Source organism: Melanerpes formicivorus, unplaced genomic scaffold (assembly GCF_026170545.1).
Source record: "Melanerpes formicivorus ecotype bairdi unplaced genomic scaffold, bMelFor1.0.p_v2 SCAF_19, whole genome shotgun sequence".
NCBI classification, from domain to species: Eukaryota; Metazoa; Chordata; class Aves; order Piciformes; family Picidae; genus Melanerpes; species Melanerpes formicivorus.
In genome coordinates, this window is record NW_027142371.1 from 2425810 (window position 1) to 2443640 (window position 17831).

Genomic DNA, 17831 nt, shown 5'->3' on the forward strand with positions numbered 1-17831 from the left:
AGATGGGGGTTGGTCTCTTCTCCCAGGCAACCAGCACCAGAACAAGAGGACACAGTCTCAAGCTGCACCAGGGCAGGTTTAGGCTGGATGTTAGGAAGAAGTTCTTCATAGAAAGAGAGATTTGCCATTGGAATGTGCTGCCCAGGGAGGTGGTGGAGTCCCCATCACTGGAGGTGGTTAGCAAGAGACTGGATGGGGTGCTTGGTGCCATGATTTAATTGATTAGATGGTGTTGGGTGATAGGTTGGACTTGATGATCTTAAAGGTCTTTTCCAACCTGGTTAATTCTGTTCTGTTCTGTTCTGTTCTATTCTATTCTATTCTATTCTATTCTATTCTATTCTATTCTATTCTATTCTATTCTATTCTATTCTATTCTATTCTATTCTATTCTATTCTCACCTTCCCCAGGTCTGCCAAGGTGCTGTTGTGTGAGTGTGGGTAAGTCCCTGGTCCCTCTCTGCCTCAGTTTCCCATGGGGATGACAGGTGTGTTGGCTAATGATAAGACTAGAGGGAATGGGAAAAAAATAGAAATGGGTAGATTCAGACTGGATGGTAGCAAGAAGTTTTTCCCCATGAGGGTAGTGAGAGACTGGAACAAGTTGCCCAGGGAGGTGCTAGAAGCCCCATACCTGGAGGCTTTTAAGGCCAGAATGGATGTGGCTCTGAGCAATCTGATCTAGTGTGAGGTATCCCTGCCCATGGCAGGGGGGTTGGAACTGAATGATCCTTGAGGTCTCTTCCAACCCTGACAATTCTGTGATTCTATGACAAACCTCTGGCTGCACTTGTGGCACCCCTTCTGATCCCTGGCCAGACAGTGCCACAGACACACAGACACTGGCAGTGATTTCTGGAGACTCCTGCACGAACTTTGTGGTCTCAGTTCTGCTCTCTTGCCCCAGAAAAAACATCCTCCTGGATTCAGGCAGAGCTGAGACTGTCAGAAAACCTGTGACACTCATGTGTGCCACAGAGCTGGGCTGGATCTTACCCTTTGAGCCTGGCAATCAGATGATCCAAGGGCTCTCATTGTGTGTCCTGTAGACTGCAGGGACAGAAGCAGCTCTGTTCCAGTGCCCGATCTGCTCCCTCGCAGCTCCAGCCGCGGCAGGGCGGTGGGACCGCAGGGCTCTGTCCCCGACGCTCGGCCATGCAGGGTACAGCCTGTCCCCTGTCCCCAAGACAGCCGGTGGGACAGGGAACCGTAGGCAGCAGCTTTCCCTTCTTCTCTCAGCCCATCCTCGCAAAAGCACCACGAGGAGTGCCCACGCAGAACCACGGTGCCCAGACCCAGCACACAGCCAGCAAAGAGCTGTCCCAGGGAAGTGGGGATCAAAACCAGCTGCTGGGGCTGCACCTTTTCAGCAGAGCAGCCCTGAGATGCTGGACTAGAAGCCTTCCCACTGCTCCACTGCTCAGCAGGGCTCTCTTTTGCTCAGGTGAGGAGGGAGACCTCACTGCCCTCCTGCTCCCTCTGGGGAACCACTGCCCAAATCAGGGGGTGAAGCACAGGGAGAGGGAGGCTTGGCCTTGCTTCCTCCCTCCCTCAGTCAACAGAGCAAACAGGACGATGTGAGGTGCTCACAAATGTGCTTTATTGTAAGTTTTCCACAATCAGTAGGGAGCTTGTTGAACATTAAGGATTCTTTTTGAACTTGACTGATCAAAGTTCCACGTTCAAGTGGTTTTGGCAGTTTCGGTTCAACCCCTCCAAGTCCTTCCCTACCACACCATGACCCCAGGGTAATTCCCTGCAGCAGCAGCAGCTGTGGCTGGGGAGCATCACCCTGCCAGCTCTCCCTCCTGGCCCCAGGGGTTATCAGCAGCACAGGAGCAGGGGGGGATGCACTCAATCCCCACCCCGAGCCAGTCTCCCATCACCAGTAATGTGACAAGAATCAGCTCCTTTACCACTCAATCCACCTATGTCAACAACTGATCCTTTCTGGTACACATTTTAGATTCCTACAGAAAATAGAAGCTCAGATGAAGTGGTGCTGCAATCAGAGCCAATTAGCAGTGCTTCCCTCCACAGTACCCAAGAGGCCTGGTTTCCAAACATGCTAAGAATCAAAGCCCATTTTTCACAAGTGTCATTAATATCCCAGTGCATCTTGTCCGCTGAGCTGTGACTCAGTGAGTCAACCTCACAAACCTAAGACTGGCCACATTCACCAGTGGTGAGCCAGCACCAATGCCCAGAGTTACAGCAGAAGTCAGTTTGGTCCCAATCCCCCCCTCCCTCCCCCACAACCTGTGCCCTCAATGCAAAGAGCCAGGCAGCAATTATTGCCCCAGGCTTTCCAAACGTTGAACATGTTGGGAAACAGTCTGCTGCCTGCCTGTTTCCAAGGCTTGGAGCAGTGCACCAGGTCCTACTGACACACCTCCTGAATCACCCTGTCACACACAAACCTGAAGAAATGTCTTCATCCTGCAGGAGAGAATTGCTCCTGAGATGGTAACGAGACCCCATCCTTCACATCCTGCTAGGAGCACCCAGCCACAAACACCTTCCCCCCCAGCCAGGTTCAGAGGTGTTCACTCACACTGGCTTGCACTTAAATAATCCAGTTACCTCCAGCCTGTCCCCAGGGCTACTCTCCAGCATGAGGTAGGGTGTCAGAAGCTAGAGCAGCAAAGCTTGCCAGCTTTCATGGGGGGGGGAGAAGCATCTACCCAAGGATGCTCAACATTGACAGGGTTGTCCAGTTAACAACCACCACCTCCGACAGATGGACACTGGGAGAGTCTGACTGGTGCCTGTGGAAGGTGGAGAAAGCTCTTCAGAGACAATAACAAATGGATGTTGTGACACTGACCAGGATTTCTGCAAGTCAAATTAAACCAGAGGGTCCCACACAGTGTGGGCAGCCATGGGGCTCTCCTGTGCACACTCTGATGGTTCCAGTGCCCAAGTCCTAAGTGAGTGAGTCCTTCCCCAGGGGTGGCTTTGTTCATATTTTATTTAGTGCACTTAAAGTGACATTTTCTACAGCTGGCAAGATTGAGGTGGCATTTTCTGCATGGATGTTGGCCCATGCAGGGAAGGTTCCCAGCTGGAAGATGGTCTTGGCCCACGTGTTCATAGCCAAGCTAAGAAGCAGGACTCCCATAAGATTCATGAGCAACCCAGTTCTTGCCTACAAGAGAAATACAAAGACAGCTGTTGAGTTTAGACTGGACAGCTACAGCCTGTGGAGCACAAAGCCATTTGAATATAAACATCATAAAAAGGGAAGGCTTAATTGCTATTAATATTAGCAACATCTTCAGTGGGCTTTCTTAAGCCACAAAGGCCATTCTGCAGATGCTTACCAAGCTTTGATCCATCAAAAGCATTAACATCTGCTTAGCCTCAGGAATGTGAGCAGGAACTGGGACTGAGTCTAATTTTACTCATGAGCTTTATTTCACCACTCTGGGGAATGTTTCCTGCCTCCAGAAACCTATGAAAGCTGAGCTGCTGACAACAGCAGGACCAGAAGTAGGGTTTGGGAGATGCTGAGGGCATTCAAGACCATCTTTGTCACCATTTGAAGCAATGGTGACTCCAATTTTCACAGGGCCAGTTTGTAAAGGCTCCTTCCATATCCCTGTGCCTTCAAACACTGCTGAGAACAGTGTCAGACTTCTGTCTTTTCACTTCACTGACCACTGAACTGGTACCAGTCTGGGAGGTTCCTCTTTTGAACGCTCCACTCAGGCTGATTGCTTTCAGTCCTGTAGGTTCTGCACCTAAAGATCTTACCATGTCCTTCACCATCAGGTGTCCAGAAGAAAATGCAATGGAGTTAGGGGGTGTTGAGACTGGCAGCATGAATGCATAGGAGCAGCCTATGGTTCCTGGTATCATTAAATAGAGAGGGTTTACCCTCAGACGAATGGCCTTGAAAAACAGAAGGGAACAGAAACAGTGCCAGGCAGAGAGATCAAAAACTGCCAACAGAGAGTGCACAGTGCAGAGCTGTACCCCACACCCCGTGAGAAACAATCACACTTCTCACCAGCAGCTGAAGGATTATCACCCTTCAGTGTCCCCATTATCCCACAGGCTCTTGCTGTGCTGCTCCCAAGGATATCAAAGTGCCAGAAGCCCAGGGATGGCACAGGCACGACACAAACCTGCCCACCCGAGGGACAGGGAGAGGAGGGGAGCAGAGTTGCAGCTGGGCTTAACATGGGACCACCTTACCAGCTCTGCCAAGACAGGCAAAAAGATGATGATAGTGGCTGTGTTGCTGGCAAACTCTGTGAATAAGGCAATGACAATGGTGATGAGGATGACAGCCACGGGCGGTGGTACACCCTCCAAGGGGTGCAGGCGGCCTCCTATCCAGACAGACAAACCAGACTCCTGCAGAAAGGGAGAGCAAATCAGCTGGAGAATGGAGATCCTGCATCCTTGCAGTGAACTGATCCTCCTCCAGAACTGCAAGTTGGACACAACCTTCATTGACCTACACAAGCACCTAAGTGTGGAGTCCTCAGGGGACTTAACAGCAAGCAGATTGGAAGGAGCTGCAAGATCTCCTTTGACAGCAGCTGTGCATTTCTGTCACTTGGAGTTGAGAGACTTGTCCTGCAAGTGCTGTGACCCCACAGATGCAAACTTCCCAGAGCCAGACAAGAACCCCAAGTGACCCTCTGGCAAATCCCAACTCTGCTGGGCAGGATGGCTGCAACATGGCAGCTGCATCAGGCCTCACCTCACAGCCCTTTGCCATGGCAAAGCCCCCTCCCAGCAGCAGGATGATGTTCCAGGGCACTGTCTCTTGGGCCTTCCTCCAGGTCAGCAAGGGCTGCATCTCAGTGTTAGGTGCTAGGTGAAGAGAAAAGCCCCAGGTCAGACACCCCCAGAGAAGCACATCAGGCATCAGCTGACAGAATGGTGTCATGAGGCTGACAGAAGTGCTGAAGCTCACTACCCATGAGCTGCTGGTGGTCAAAATACACAGATGGAGTTTCCTAAAGGCAGACAGTGAACTTAAGATCAGAGCTTTAAAATGAAAGGAAAAAAATTGAAAAATTTAGCACTTAGTTTTCCTTGAGGCTTTCCTGAGAGAAGATCTAATGTCATAGAATCAGAGAATTGTCAGGGTTGGAAGGGACCTCAGGGATCATCCAGCTCCAACCCCCCTGCCATGGGCTGGGACACCTCACACTGGATCAGGTTGCTCAGAGCCACATCCAGCCTGGCTTTAAAAACCTCCATGCATGAGGCTTCCACCACCTCCCTGGGCAACCTGTGCCAGTCTCTCACCACCCTCATGGGGGACAACTTCTTCCTAACATCCAATCTGAATCTACCCATTTCCTATTTTTTTCCCATTCCCTCTAGTCTCATCATTAACTAACACACTTGTCATCCTCATGGGAAACTGAGGCAGGGAGGGACCAGGGACTTAACCCACAGTCACACAACAGCGCCTTGGCAGACCTGGGGAAGGTGTGAATGGAATGGAATGGTGAAGAACTTCTTCCTGACATCCAATCTAAATCTTCCCTCCTCTAGCGTGGATCCATTCCCCCCAGTCCTTTCACTCCCTGACACCCTAAAAAGTCCCTCCCCAGCTTTCTTGTAGCCCCCTTCAGATACTGCAAGGCCACAATAAGCCTTCTCTTCTCTTATCAGTTTCATTTTCCCTCTGTAGCAGCCATAATGAGTGTCCTCAGGGAAGGGCAGGCTGTGGCAGGACACTTTCTGCCATTTAGATGATGCAGATGTTATTATTTTTCCACTTGCCACTCACCCACTGGCAAGTTTTCTATCAAGGAGCTCATCTCCCCTAAAGGCCATCCCTTAAGACAGGATGCAGTGAGCTCTGCCACAGGGAAGGGTGCACTAATGGGACAGCAAAGCTCTTCTGAGCAAGGGCACAAGTGTTTTATCCAGAGGAGGTCTGAGGAGACACCTTCCTGTGCAGGAACACCACAGCAAACGCACATCACTCACTATTTTGTTCCCATGGACCCCAGGCAGTGCTGTACCATCCATGGAGGGCCTTCATCAGCTGCATCTCCACATGAAGACCATCTCTTATTCCAAGTGGTTTGTGGATTAAAGTGTGTATCTCATGGGATTGGAGGACAAACCCAAGACCTCAAAAGACTCAAAACCTTCTGGAGAGTTTGGGAGCAGAGTTCTAGGAACTGAGAAAGAGCCTTGCTTCTGCATATGGACAACTCATCCAGCTCCACCCTGCTGGAGCTTTGTGCTCCCTCCCAATGGACAGAAGCTGTTTGGGACTTAGTAACCAAACCTCTGTTTCACAATCAGCTCTGCTATGGTAAATCAAAGGCAATTTCAGTTCTCTTCAGTGCACCATGGCATCATCCCTGACACCCCTGACAGTCATTCCTGCAAGTAGCAGCAGGACAGTGGCTGCTGAATCTCTCCTTGCACTTCAGAACAAAGCCTCTTGCATGATCAAATTGCACCTCCAAGCAACACTACTGCAGCCAGCCTACTGCTGTGGGCTGGTGCAGGTCCAAGAGGAAAAGTCTTGGCTCTTGCTCCATGCCTGCCCTACCAGTGCACAGGCAGATTCCCTGCCTGGAGTTGTCTCCTACTCACCTTTCAGGTCAAACCACCACCTGAAGGAAGGTTTTTGTGAAGGGAAGAAGAAGAGGATAATGACAATGGTGATTCCTGTAACTGCATCCGAGATAAACCTGTCCAGAAGCAGCAGAAACACTTGTAAGAGGCACAGGCCTGCAGAAATGCAATGTTTATGAGAACAGGGATTTACCAAAGGAGATTACAAGCTTCCATCTGGTTGAAAGACCCTCATTGTTCACAGGTATTTTCCTTTTAATTCCCTCTCAAGCTTTCTGCAGTGGGCTCTGAACCCCTCCTCCAAAAAAAACGCTGCTCTACAAATGTGAAGACCAAGATGTAATCCCCACTGGCTGCTCTGATTGTGGAGCTGTGGGCAGTCCAGGAGGGGCAGGAGAAGGGAAGTCACCTTGAGTACTGTGTCCAGTTCTGGGCCCCTTAGTTTAAGAAGGACATTGAGACACTTGAAGGTGTCCAGAGAAGGGCAACAAGGCTGGGGAGAGGCCTTGAGCACAGCCCTGTGAGGAGAGGCTGAGGGAGCTGGGGTTGCTTAGCCTGGAGAAGAGGAGGCTCAGGAGAGACCTCATTGCTCTCTACAACTACCTGAAGGGAGGTTGTAGCCAGGAAGGGGTTGGTCTCTTCTCCCAGGCAACCAGCACCAGAACAAGAGGACACAGTCTCAAGCTGGGCCAGGGGAAGTTTAGACTCGAGGTGAGGAGAAAGTTCTTCCCAGAGAGAGTTGTTAGCCATTGGAATGTGCTGCCCAGGGAGGTGGTGGAGTCACCCTCCGTGGAGGTGTTCAAGAGGGGATTGGATGTGGCACTTGGTGCCATGGTTAGTTAGTCATGAGGTCTGTGGTGACAGGTTGGGCTTGATGACCTTTGAGGTCTCTTCCAACCTTGGTGATTCTGTGATTCTATGAGGACAAGTTTCCTTAGCTTGTGGCAGGGAGGAAGAGAGGCAGAGCCCATCTTCTTCACATGAGCTCTTTGCAATGCTGAGACTGGAAGGTGGAAGACAGGCCCCAGCCAGAGCTCAGGCATGTGTTTGATTGTAGGAAACTACGAATTGAAGAGGGAAAAGTCCATAACTACTCTGTTGTATTAAGGAAACATTTGTTAAGCTAGGGCTTTCTTTCAAAAACATAACAAACAGCCTGAAGGTCTCTTCTGTTAAGAACCAACAACACCCTCAGAGCTTTAGCATTCCCCAACTGCTCTTCCATTTGTCTTCCCAAGGTATGGATGGCACACACCTTGCCAAACAGAGAGAAGAGCCCTTGGGGTCAGGTCCTGCCATCTCCCTTCAGCCTTCAGTGAGACTGCCTAAAGAATTCCTTATTTCACTGTAAATGTTCCTACACACAGCACTCCCAACATGGAAACCCTAGGGATGTCCCCAGACAGACACATGCCAACTTCCCACTGGGCTTCATCTGCCTCCTCCAGGACACAGAAACAATAAAGCTGTCTCTGCTGCTTGAAACTGGGTTTAATTTATTCCAGGAAACCTGAGCCACTGTGTTAAGCAACCCAATCAGAAACCCAGGAACCCCAAATGGCTTGGAAATGCTACTGAAAGTGTGACAGTGGAATGAAAAGAAACTCTTACCCTGGTGCAAACAAGCTGGCCCAACCTGGAATGAATTTGGGATCCCTGGAGAAAAGCATGATGGCAAACAGGCAGAAGAAGAAGAAAATTGCTTGTTCTGCAAACCTGAAATGAAAAGAAATGCAGTTAAAGAGCTAAAGGGGTGGATGAGGCCAGGACAAGCATTGAGCTCAGGCTGCAACAGCTTGGGGAGCAGTCAGGCTGGCTTTCCAAAACTGACCATGGTGAAGCACTGGAGTGGATTGTAAATCTATTTGCCAATATTGCCATTTGCCAACAGTTATCTCATCCTGGAAGACATTAGAGAGCCAAGGTGGGCATCAGCAGTGCCCAGATGTCACAACAGGCACAGGCAAGGTTCAGCTTCTGGCCATGGCAGAGAGGAATGGCCAAGAAGCTTCTCATGGTCATTCCTCTTACCACTGCCCTCTGGGATGTCTCTGAGGCACTGCCAGCTAGGGATTGCCTCACTCCAGTTCAAGCAGCATAAAAAGATGGCTGAGATTCAAATAATTTCTAAACCAGCAGGAACAAACTTCAAGGTCAAACCCCAAACAGCATCCTCTGGAGATGCAGGACAAGCAGCAGGTTAACCAGCATTGTCTGTCACTAAATATCAGGCTGGACTCAAGAGTTAACCAAGACAGTGCCTCAAAACACCGCTTTAAATCTCCCAGAGTATAAGGGAGGGCATTTAAACCCCTGGGAAGGAGCCACTTGCACTGATTTTAAGTTATAGGGCTGCTAATCAAATTGGTAAAGCACAGCTTAATGGACTTTCTTACTCCTAGACCTCAAAGTGGGACTTTGATTCTTTCAGAGACATTTTGCAGGCTGCTCCATAATGTACTGGATGGAACAAATAAACCAATTTCTTTCATCTGCAGCCCAGGCACAGGCAATTGTCTTTGAAGAACCACTCCATGTCCCACACACCAGCAATAATTACAGCACGGAGAGCAGCACACAAACGTCGCTGGATCTTCACAGCGTTGCCCTCACTATGCAGCTGCTGTTTTACAGATGGACAAACAGACTACTGAAAGGTTAAGACCTATAGATGCAAAAAAACTTCACCAGCCCTGGCTGCCCAGAATCTTGGTGACTGGCTGGCCACACCTAGGGTTTGATTCTTGGAATCACACAGGCACTGAATTAACCAGGTGGGAAAAGACCTTTGAGATCATAGAGTCCAACCTATCACCCAACACCATCCAATCAACTAAACCATGGCACCAAGTGCCTCATCCAGGTCTTGGGTGATAGGTTGGACTTGATGATCTTTGAGGTCTCTTCCAACCTTGGTGATACTGTGATACTTCCAGGGATGGTGACTCCATCACCTCCCCACGCAGCCCATTCCAATGGCCAGTCTCTCTTTCAGTGAAGAACTTTCTCCTCACCTTGAGCCTAAGCCTCCACTGGCACACCTTGAGACTGTGTCCCCTTGTTCTGGTGCTGGTTGCTTCTTTAGCACAAGCCCTATGAGGAGAGGCTGAGGGAGCTGAGGTTGCTTAGCCTGGAGAAGAGGAGGCTCAGAAGAGACCTTGTTGCCCTCTACAACTACCTGAAGAGAGGTTGTAGCCAAGTGGGGGGTTGGTCTCTTCTTACAGGCAACCAGCACCAGAACAAGAGGACACAGTCTCAAGCTGCACCAGGGCAGGTTTAGGATGGATGTTAGGATGAAGTTCTTCATAGAAAGAGAGATTTGCCATTGGAATGTGCTGCCCAGGGAGGTGGTGGAGTCCCCATCACTGGAGGTGTTTAGGAAGAGCCTGGCTGAGGCACTTGGTGCCATGGTTTAGTTGATTAGATGGTGTTGGATGATAGGTTGGACTCGACCTCAAAGGTCGTTTCCAACCTGGTTAATTCTATCCTATCCTATCCTATCCTATCCTATCCTATCCTATCCTATCCTATCCTATCCTATCCTATCCTATCCTATCCTATCCTACCCTATCCTATCCTATCTCCACCTGGCTAAAACCTCCCTTCAGGTAGTTGTAGAGAGCAATAAGGTCTCCCCTGAATCTCCCCTTCTCCAGGCTAAACAACCCCAGCTCCCTCAGCCTCTCCTCATAGGGTTTGTGCTCCAGACCCCTCCCCAGCCTTGTTGTCCTTGTCTGGACACGTTCCAGCAACTCAACATCTTTCTTAAATTGAGGGGCTCAGAACTGGACACAGGACTCAAGGTACTCTGGAGACCCTCAGCTTTTCCTGCTTCTCCATTTTTGGCCTTCCTCCTAAGTCTAAAACCCATTTCTGCTGAGTCTCCCAAATATGATCCCATCCCTGTAACCTGCACCAAAAGCTTTTTCCAAAAGGGAAGGCCTCTCAGAAACTTAAAGAAGAAGCTAGAAGTCTCTTGTTCTTTCTTCACCTCCCTAATGCAGCTGAAGGTGCTACTCAGAAAAAATCATGCAGTCACAGAATCACAGATTCAACCAGGTTGGAAAAGACCTTTGAGATCATCAAGTCCAACCTAGTCCATGCCATGGAACTAGCTTCTTTCCATGGATTTTCTTTGAGCAGCTCTTGTGTTCTCTTGAAGTATATCCACAGCCCACATGATTCAGATCTGCCCAATGATTCATCAGCCTTCTCAGGAAAGGGTTCCTGCTTTGCAGAGCAGGAATGCACAGCCCCTCAGAGTTCAGCCTGCGGTGGTTAGCACATAACACACAGGATTGGAGTAGGAAAGCCACAAGGAGTAATCAACCAGCCCAGCACAAATTCACTCTAGCATGAACTTTGCTCTTGGGAAGATTTGGGTGCAAGCTGCTCTCTGCAATTATTCCTGTTACTGCAGGTGGAAAAGCTGGAAGGTATGCAAACCAAACTGCAGCAGGTTACAAACACTCTGAGTGGAAACATCTACTTGATTTTCCACTTAAAAGCAGCATTGCCCCCAGTTCTCCACTCTTAAGACATTTCCAACCCATCTGATTTTAATCTCAGGCCCACCTTCATGACTTACTTTGTTGGACCCAGTTTCTGATAGTCCTCCTTTATCAATTCTCTGGCTCGGGCTTCTGCATCCACTCTTATATTTGACTTTTTTGTTCTCCAGCCCCTGCCAAGAAGCACAGTGCCATGTTTACATGCCTCTAACATCAGTGACACTTAGGAAATGCTCCATCTTCCTCTGCAGCTTCTGCATGACTCAGTGGACTCCTCCAGTGCCTGCTCTGCAAGCTGGCAAAGAGCTGCACATCCCTGGCAGCTCAGTTTGCATTGTCTTCAGATCATGAAGACTGATGATGAAGGTCTCTGCTGCAGATAAAGGCAGCAGGGCTCTATTTTATGGATCCTTTCTGCCTGCATTCATACAGAGGAGACCCTGCAGAGGTTCAGAAGTTTCCTCTCATTTATACTCTGAACTTCTTTCTCCAGCATGGGCTGTGATTGCCAAAACAAAGTTCCAGCTCTGTAGGACTTCCTCATCTCCTGCAGACACCTACTTGGGCAGAACAACTAGGAAGAGGGTGGCATGGAAAATTAATCTGTCTCTTCATTTCTCAAGTCACTTGCAATTTCCTGGGTGATCCCAGGATGATGCTAAGGATCAGCAAAAATGTGAGGAATTTCTAACTGGCTGGGAATGTTAATGTGCTCCTGGCTAAGCCTCTTAGCTGAGCCAGGCTGGCTATAAACTGTTTGATCCTTTGTGGTGTGTGCATACAAATGATGTATTCATATCTTGCACTTCATCTCCCATCACGTATCCCATGGTGCTGCACATGGTTTCCAGCCCTGCCTGTGACCTTGATTAAACCTACAAACACAACCTTCTGCATCAGGTGCATCCACTTGTCTCCATGGTGCCTGCACTTCCTTAGCTCATCCACTGCTTCAGAGGGGTTCCCAGGCTGGACCTTCTGCACAAGTGAATGGCTGATCATTCACAAGTTCCTAAGCCTCAAACAGCTACACCTGGCCCTTCAACTTCTTATTTTTGAGGGGGTCTTATTAACAGCTCTTCAGCTCAGTCAGCCCATACCTAAGCCTTTTAATGTCTTTTGGATTCAAGCAAAGCCAGCCTGCTGTGGGACTGATGTCCCTCTGCCTGTCCTGTGCTGCAGATCCCAGCCACTGCCCCTGAGCCGTTCCGGTCAGAGCAGCCCAGCAAACTCCTGCAGACACTGGGCTGTCCCTCTGCAGCTTCAGGATGTCGCCCCAGGAGAGTTCTGGTATCTCTGCTGGCCCAGCTCTCCCAGTGAAGCCAGGCTCCGTGCTGCCAGAGAGCAGCCAAGCTAAACAGAAAGCAGCACGTTCTCCCAGCACAGCAGCAGCTCTGCACTGCACCAGGGGCTCTGGCCAGCTACTGACCGCCCAGGGCCGTGCCAGCAGGACACGGGGGCCGTGCCTCAACCCTCACTGTGGGATGTGGAATTCAGGCTCCTCACCACATGAGCCCCAGGCACACGATGCAGAGCTGCTGCGAGCTGGCACAGCCTCCTATAAAGCCCCACCAAGCAATTGAAGGGCCAGCATCTGGCATTTTCTGGATTGAAACTTTCCCATTGGGTTTTTCCTGTCTCTGAGACAATGTAAATATTTGGACACCTGTTCCCTTTCCCCCCCATCCCCTTCTATTTACATTTTGGACTCAAAATAACAATTAAAGACTTGTCTAAATGCTAAATATTCTGCATGGTCCCTGGAGGATGCAGGGCTGTGAGTTTGTTACTAGCACAAATGAGAGTGCAGAGGGGGAAAAGGGCTCCAAGTGAGCCAGCACAGCAATGCTGCAACCATTTTAGGTAGTTTGCATTAAGGGCTGCATGCATCCAGCAAGGATTAACTGGAAAAACATGTTATTGTCAGTTACAGATTAACACAGCGTTGCAAAACCAAGCCCTGCTGTGAAGTAATCCCTTCCAAACCCAAGTTTCTGCCCCAGGAACAAATTCTGGCTCTTGTATGTTCTAGGAGATTTTTTGGGGGTACTGTTTCCAGGGTGTCCAAGATTTCCTACTGGTCCTCAAAGTCTCATCCTGCTTTGATGAGAACTTGTCACTGACCTTCACAGGCCCAGGTCAGGCTGCAAAACAACCTTTAACAAAGGGGTTTAAGTGAGTGAACACTGCTGACAGCCCTGCACTTGTGTGTGCCTCAGGTAGGGAAAGGGCATGCAAACCATCAGACATCTTTGCAACGTTCCTGCTGTGCATCAGCTTCCTGAAATTAGATGACTTGTTATAGCCTGAGCACCTTAAACCGAGTTTTGAAGCCCTCCCCCTGCCCAGGAGATGATCCTGGGTGGTATCAGCAGATGCAGTGGAGAGCTGTGATCAGGATTAGTGTTTCACAACGCTGCTACAGCCACACTAGCTACGTGCAGAGTGAGTGTAAACGTACCTGAGGTTAATTCCTCCATACAGGATGGAGATCCACAGCCATCCCATGAGAAGAAAAATCAGCATTAAAGGAAATGCAAACATAAACCAAGAACCAAAGTTCACCACATCACATTCTGGAAAATAACTAAGGAAATGGGAAAAATCAGGTTAATGCAAGTAGGGAAAAGAGCCCTTCAATGGAAGGGTAAACAGACACCTGAAATCAGCAGCAAAACAGCCCACAGTTGCCAGCCTGCCTTTGAGAACTACTCCCCTGTGTGCAGCAGCAGGGATCTGGGCACTAGGAGATTTGGGGGTTCTAGGAGAACCCACCAGGCAGCTCTGCCACCCACAGCTCACCCAGCCCAGCCTCCATGGGAAGGCCTCAAAATCTCCCTCCAGCTGGCTGCTGCTCTCCTGCAGTGATGCTCCTGAACAGCCTGGGTGAAACCCTGCTGCAGCTGCTGGAGGGTCTGAACAGGAACCTCACAGGGGTGCTGCAGGTGCTGGGGACAGCCTGAACATGCTGCTGGTAGAGGCCAGCACAGAAATACCTCTGGGCACTTGGGATGGCACTTATCCCTGTTCCCATGCACACAGCCTTTCATAACTAACAGGTCATGAATAGCGAGGGCCTTCTTGTCCTTCCTCACAAAACACTACCTGGCCTGTTTCACTGAAACAGTTACCAGGTTCATTGGGAGTGTGGAGTCAAGTCCCATCAAATCCAGTGGGATCAAGAGCATCAGGAAGGTGAGGCACACATCCACCAGTCTGGCTGACCGCCCGACTGGGTGCACCGGAAACCTGCCGGTTACAGCCCTGGCTGATGCAGCCACCCTCTGCTATCACCTGCTCACAAGGTTTCCCAAATGTTCCAGAAGGGAATGGATTTTCCAAACCAGTCCTCATCACAGAAGGGGGTTTCCCAGAGGGATGTGGGACACATCTGTGTTTCCCAGGATTTACAAGTCTCTCCAGGATGGGCTCCCATACCTCTTCAGCTGCCCCAGCAGGATGAGGTTTGGTGCAGTGCCAGTCAGCGTTGCTGTCCCTCCGATGCTGGCTGCGTAGGGGATGGAGATGAGGAACCCTTTCCATATGTTTGTTTTGTATTCCTCCTCCTTCTTCAAGTCTGAGAGAACATCACTGGCCATCTCCTTCTCCTCTGAGAGGTCTTTGCTTTAAAACAGCCCAAAAGAGAATCCGGTGAAAGCCCTGGTTTAAACACAGCGCAGCCATTCAGAGCCTTGACAGAAGGAAAACTCCCCTCTTTTAAGACATCCGAGCTAGCACTGTCCTCAGGGACACCTGAGCAGCTCAGTGCTGCAGAGGGGTCTGCCCAGTGAGCTGCCAGTGGGATGGCAGCCTTGCAGAGGGCAGAGGACCTCCAGCACCCATCTGTAGGAGCTGAGGGTGCACCTGCCCTGCCTGGGAGCTGAGGATGCATCTGCCCTGATCAGCAACTCATAACAATTGGCATAAAATCCACAGGACTGCTAAAAAGAACCAAAAAAGAGGAAAACTAAAATTTGATAGCACTGAGAGGAAAGAAAACAGTTCCTGGAAGTAATCTTGCTTCCCATGGTTGTTATCAGGGCAGGAGCATCACCAGTGTGTAAATCCTGGGGGGGTTTACAGCACTGGCTTCACGTGTTTGGTGCTCCTGAGAAAACCAAGGCACAGTTCCCCCAGCAGGAGACACTTCTGGCTACGAGTTCAGAGTGGCTGGAAAATCTCTGCATTGATTTGGGCATGTCAAGGGATGCTGAACACACAGAGGAGGGTTTCTGCCATCAGGCTGCTAATGATTGGGATGTTTGGTATAATCAAAACATTACAGTGATTGAAGTTCACATTCCTACAGCCTGGTCTAGCTCAGGGGTAATTCTCTCTCTCAGCTCTCTAATACAAACTTTATAGTTAACTTACTCCTCAGTACTTGCCAGAAACTGCATCTCAGTTGGTACAGTGTAAAGTTTATTCTGCTGTAAAGATGCTGAAAAAGAAAGATGAGGACTTTAAAACAGTTCAAAGCACCTAGAAAATTCTCCTTGAACCAAACAGAGGGAGGGAGGAAACGGCTGCCATTTGCAGAGGAGGGGCTGTGCACACCCAGGGTGAGCTCACACCATGGGGATGGGGTCAGGAGCACCTGGGGGGAGGTGGGGATGAAGGAGTCTGTCTCCTTCTGCCACCTCTCCTGTCCTGCTGCAGCACCCAGAGGCACTTGGTCCCTTTACTGCTTCTGTCACTGATGGGCTCTGGGATCTCCTGACATGAGCAGCAGTTTCAGGGGGTGCCTTATCAAGTTGTGGGTTTGGGGTGAGGTTTTTGGGGGAGGGTTAACCATCACTCTTTCTTAAAACCAAAAACTGTTGGGCCTGATGTATCTGTGAGGCATGTTGCCCAAGTTACAGCAGGAGCACTCCCTGCTCAGGAGCACCATTCCCAAGGGATGAGAATTTTACCTCCTGCAAATGCCTAGAGCAAAGTCACCACAAAACTGTCACTCCTTCTCTAAAGACAAGAGTGAGACACATATTTGAGGACTGGGCTTCATACCAGGTCTTCTAACACCCACCCTGACAGTAAAGACCATTCCCAAGACCACCATCCCTCCAGGAATGACAAGCTCTGCAGGATGAGCAACCAGTCCCCAGCCTGAGTTTAGGGCCACCCCAGGCTCCCATGCCTAGTTCCCAGAGAGCCTCCTGCACATCCCACACAGGCTTTGCCTCACTGTCCTTCATATCACCAAGCACAGGGAGCACAAGCAGGGCTCAGGAACACCTGGAATGGTAAAAAGGTTGCATTTTGACCAGGGTGACCAACGTTCCCCTTGGCAGCGAGCTGGGTGGTGCACACCACTGTACCACACACACACACACGAGAATTCAGAACCCAATGCAGTCACCTCTTTTTTACCAGAGCTCATACAAATGTGCCATTTGCAGTGCTGGCTTGACCTCCTGGGCTTGGCAGCAGAGGGGTGCTATGAAACTCCATTTTCCACCCTCCTCCTCAGCACTGGAGCACCTCTGAGTTTTATCCACCTTCAGCCCGGGTGCCCCTTCCTCCTCACCCCTGGCTCTGCTGCCTTTCCTTTGGCTCTTTGGATTTTTCTGGGTCCTGAGGCCTGTGTCCCTATACCTCCCAAAGCTCTGCAGGCCACTGCATGCAGAGCTCATTTGCTCTCACTGCCACTCCAGCAGACCCCAATTGTCCTTGTGCTCCTCCTCCCTTTGAACCACGATCACTTTCTACCCATATCTGCACTGGGGACCAAAAGCAGTTCATGGAGAGGGGCCAGGGGTCAAAGTCTCTGGACTTGCTCCCGTGCCCTGAAGACACAGAGCTCATTCCAGCCCAGTGAAGCAGGGCATTCTGCAGTGTCATGTTTTACACATTGCTAATTTACCGAATTGGAGTTAATTGGCTTGGACACACAGGCTGAGCTCTCATCCCAACAGTGCCCGTGGAGGGGTGTAATTAGAAAGACAAACATCAACCCAGGGTCAGATCTTGATCCTCCAACACATTTAGCCCAAGTGCTCTTACCTCTGCTGTCCTATCCAAGCCCAGTGCTGATTCTGCAAAGACTTTTCCATGCTACCTCTTAACGTTTTGCCCATTATCTGTTTCCCTGCTAAGCCCAAGGCCACATCCCATCTCACCAGGACTTTCTGTGAGTCACCTCTCAAGGAAGGTTTGCAAAAGGCAGCCAAGCACAGGAACGTCAGAGCTGCTGCAGAGCAAACTTTGCCTATGGAACTTGTAAAAAGGAGTTAAAAATTGCTGCAGGTCCCTGAGTCAGGAGAGGCCAAAGACCACTGAGGTGGGACCTGGCTGTGCACACCTCCCATGGAGCACAAAGAGAAGGATGCAGGGGCCATTTGCCTTAGAGGCAGAAAGGCTTGTCCTACATGAATTTGGCTTTAAGGATATCTTTCTTCTTTCTAAAAAGCTGAAGAGGCCTGAGAAGGCATTTTCCACCCACTGAGAGGTGCAGGCAAGCAGTGCTGGGGCCATACCCTGCCAGCATGGGCTGGGGTCAGGCAGCCAAACCAGGCAGGTGTCCAGAAATGCACACTTCCCACTTGCCCATAGAATCATTTCCAGGTCTGCACCCCAACAAAGCACCTCAGGCACTGACTGCAGTCACCTTGAACTGGCAGAAGATATTCTCTAGGCAGGAAAAAAAGGATGGAAAGATTTCCTTCTGATTTCTACTTGGAAATACTAAAACTGCTCAGGGTAATGAGATCTTCAGAAAATCAAATTCCTGTGGATGCTTCCCAGCCTTGAACAGAT

At 49.9% G+C, this 17831-nt stretch overlaps 1 protein-coding gene across 2 annotated transcripts in view; it reads right to left on the reverse strand.

Moving 5' to 3' along the window:
* Positions 1–1578: 1578 nt before the first annotated feature.
* The window catches only part of SLC13A3 (solute carrier family 13 member 3), a 29756-nt gene continuing 13503 nt past the window's right edge, over positions 1579–17831 (reverse strand). For both annotated transcript variants that reach the window (XM_068149807.1, XM_068149809.1), the window contains exons 4-13: positions 15450–15516; positions 14514–14699; positions 13537–13662; positions 11153–11248; positions 8176–8280; positions 6583–6680; positions 4715–4827; positions 4201–4362; positions 3757–3894; positions 1579–3148 (exon numbers count right to left, since the gene is read on the reverse strand). In XM_068149807.1, coding sequence (XP_068005908.1) covers positions 2963–3148; positions 3757–3894; positions 4201–4362; positions 4715–4827; positions 6583–6680; positions 8176–8280; positions 11153–11248; positions 13537–13662; positions 14514–14699; positions 15450–15516 — 1277 coding nt within the window. In that variant the 3' untranslated portion in view covers positions 1579–2962. The remainder of the gene's footprint in view (positions 3149–3756; positions 3895–4200; positions 4363–4714; positions 4828–6582; positions 6681–8175; positions 8281–11152; positions 11249–13536; positions 13663–14513; positions 14700–15449; positions 15517–17831) is intronic.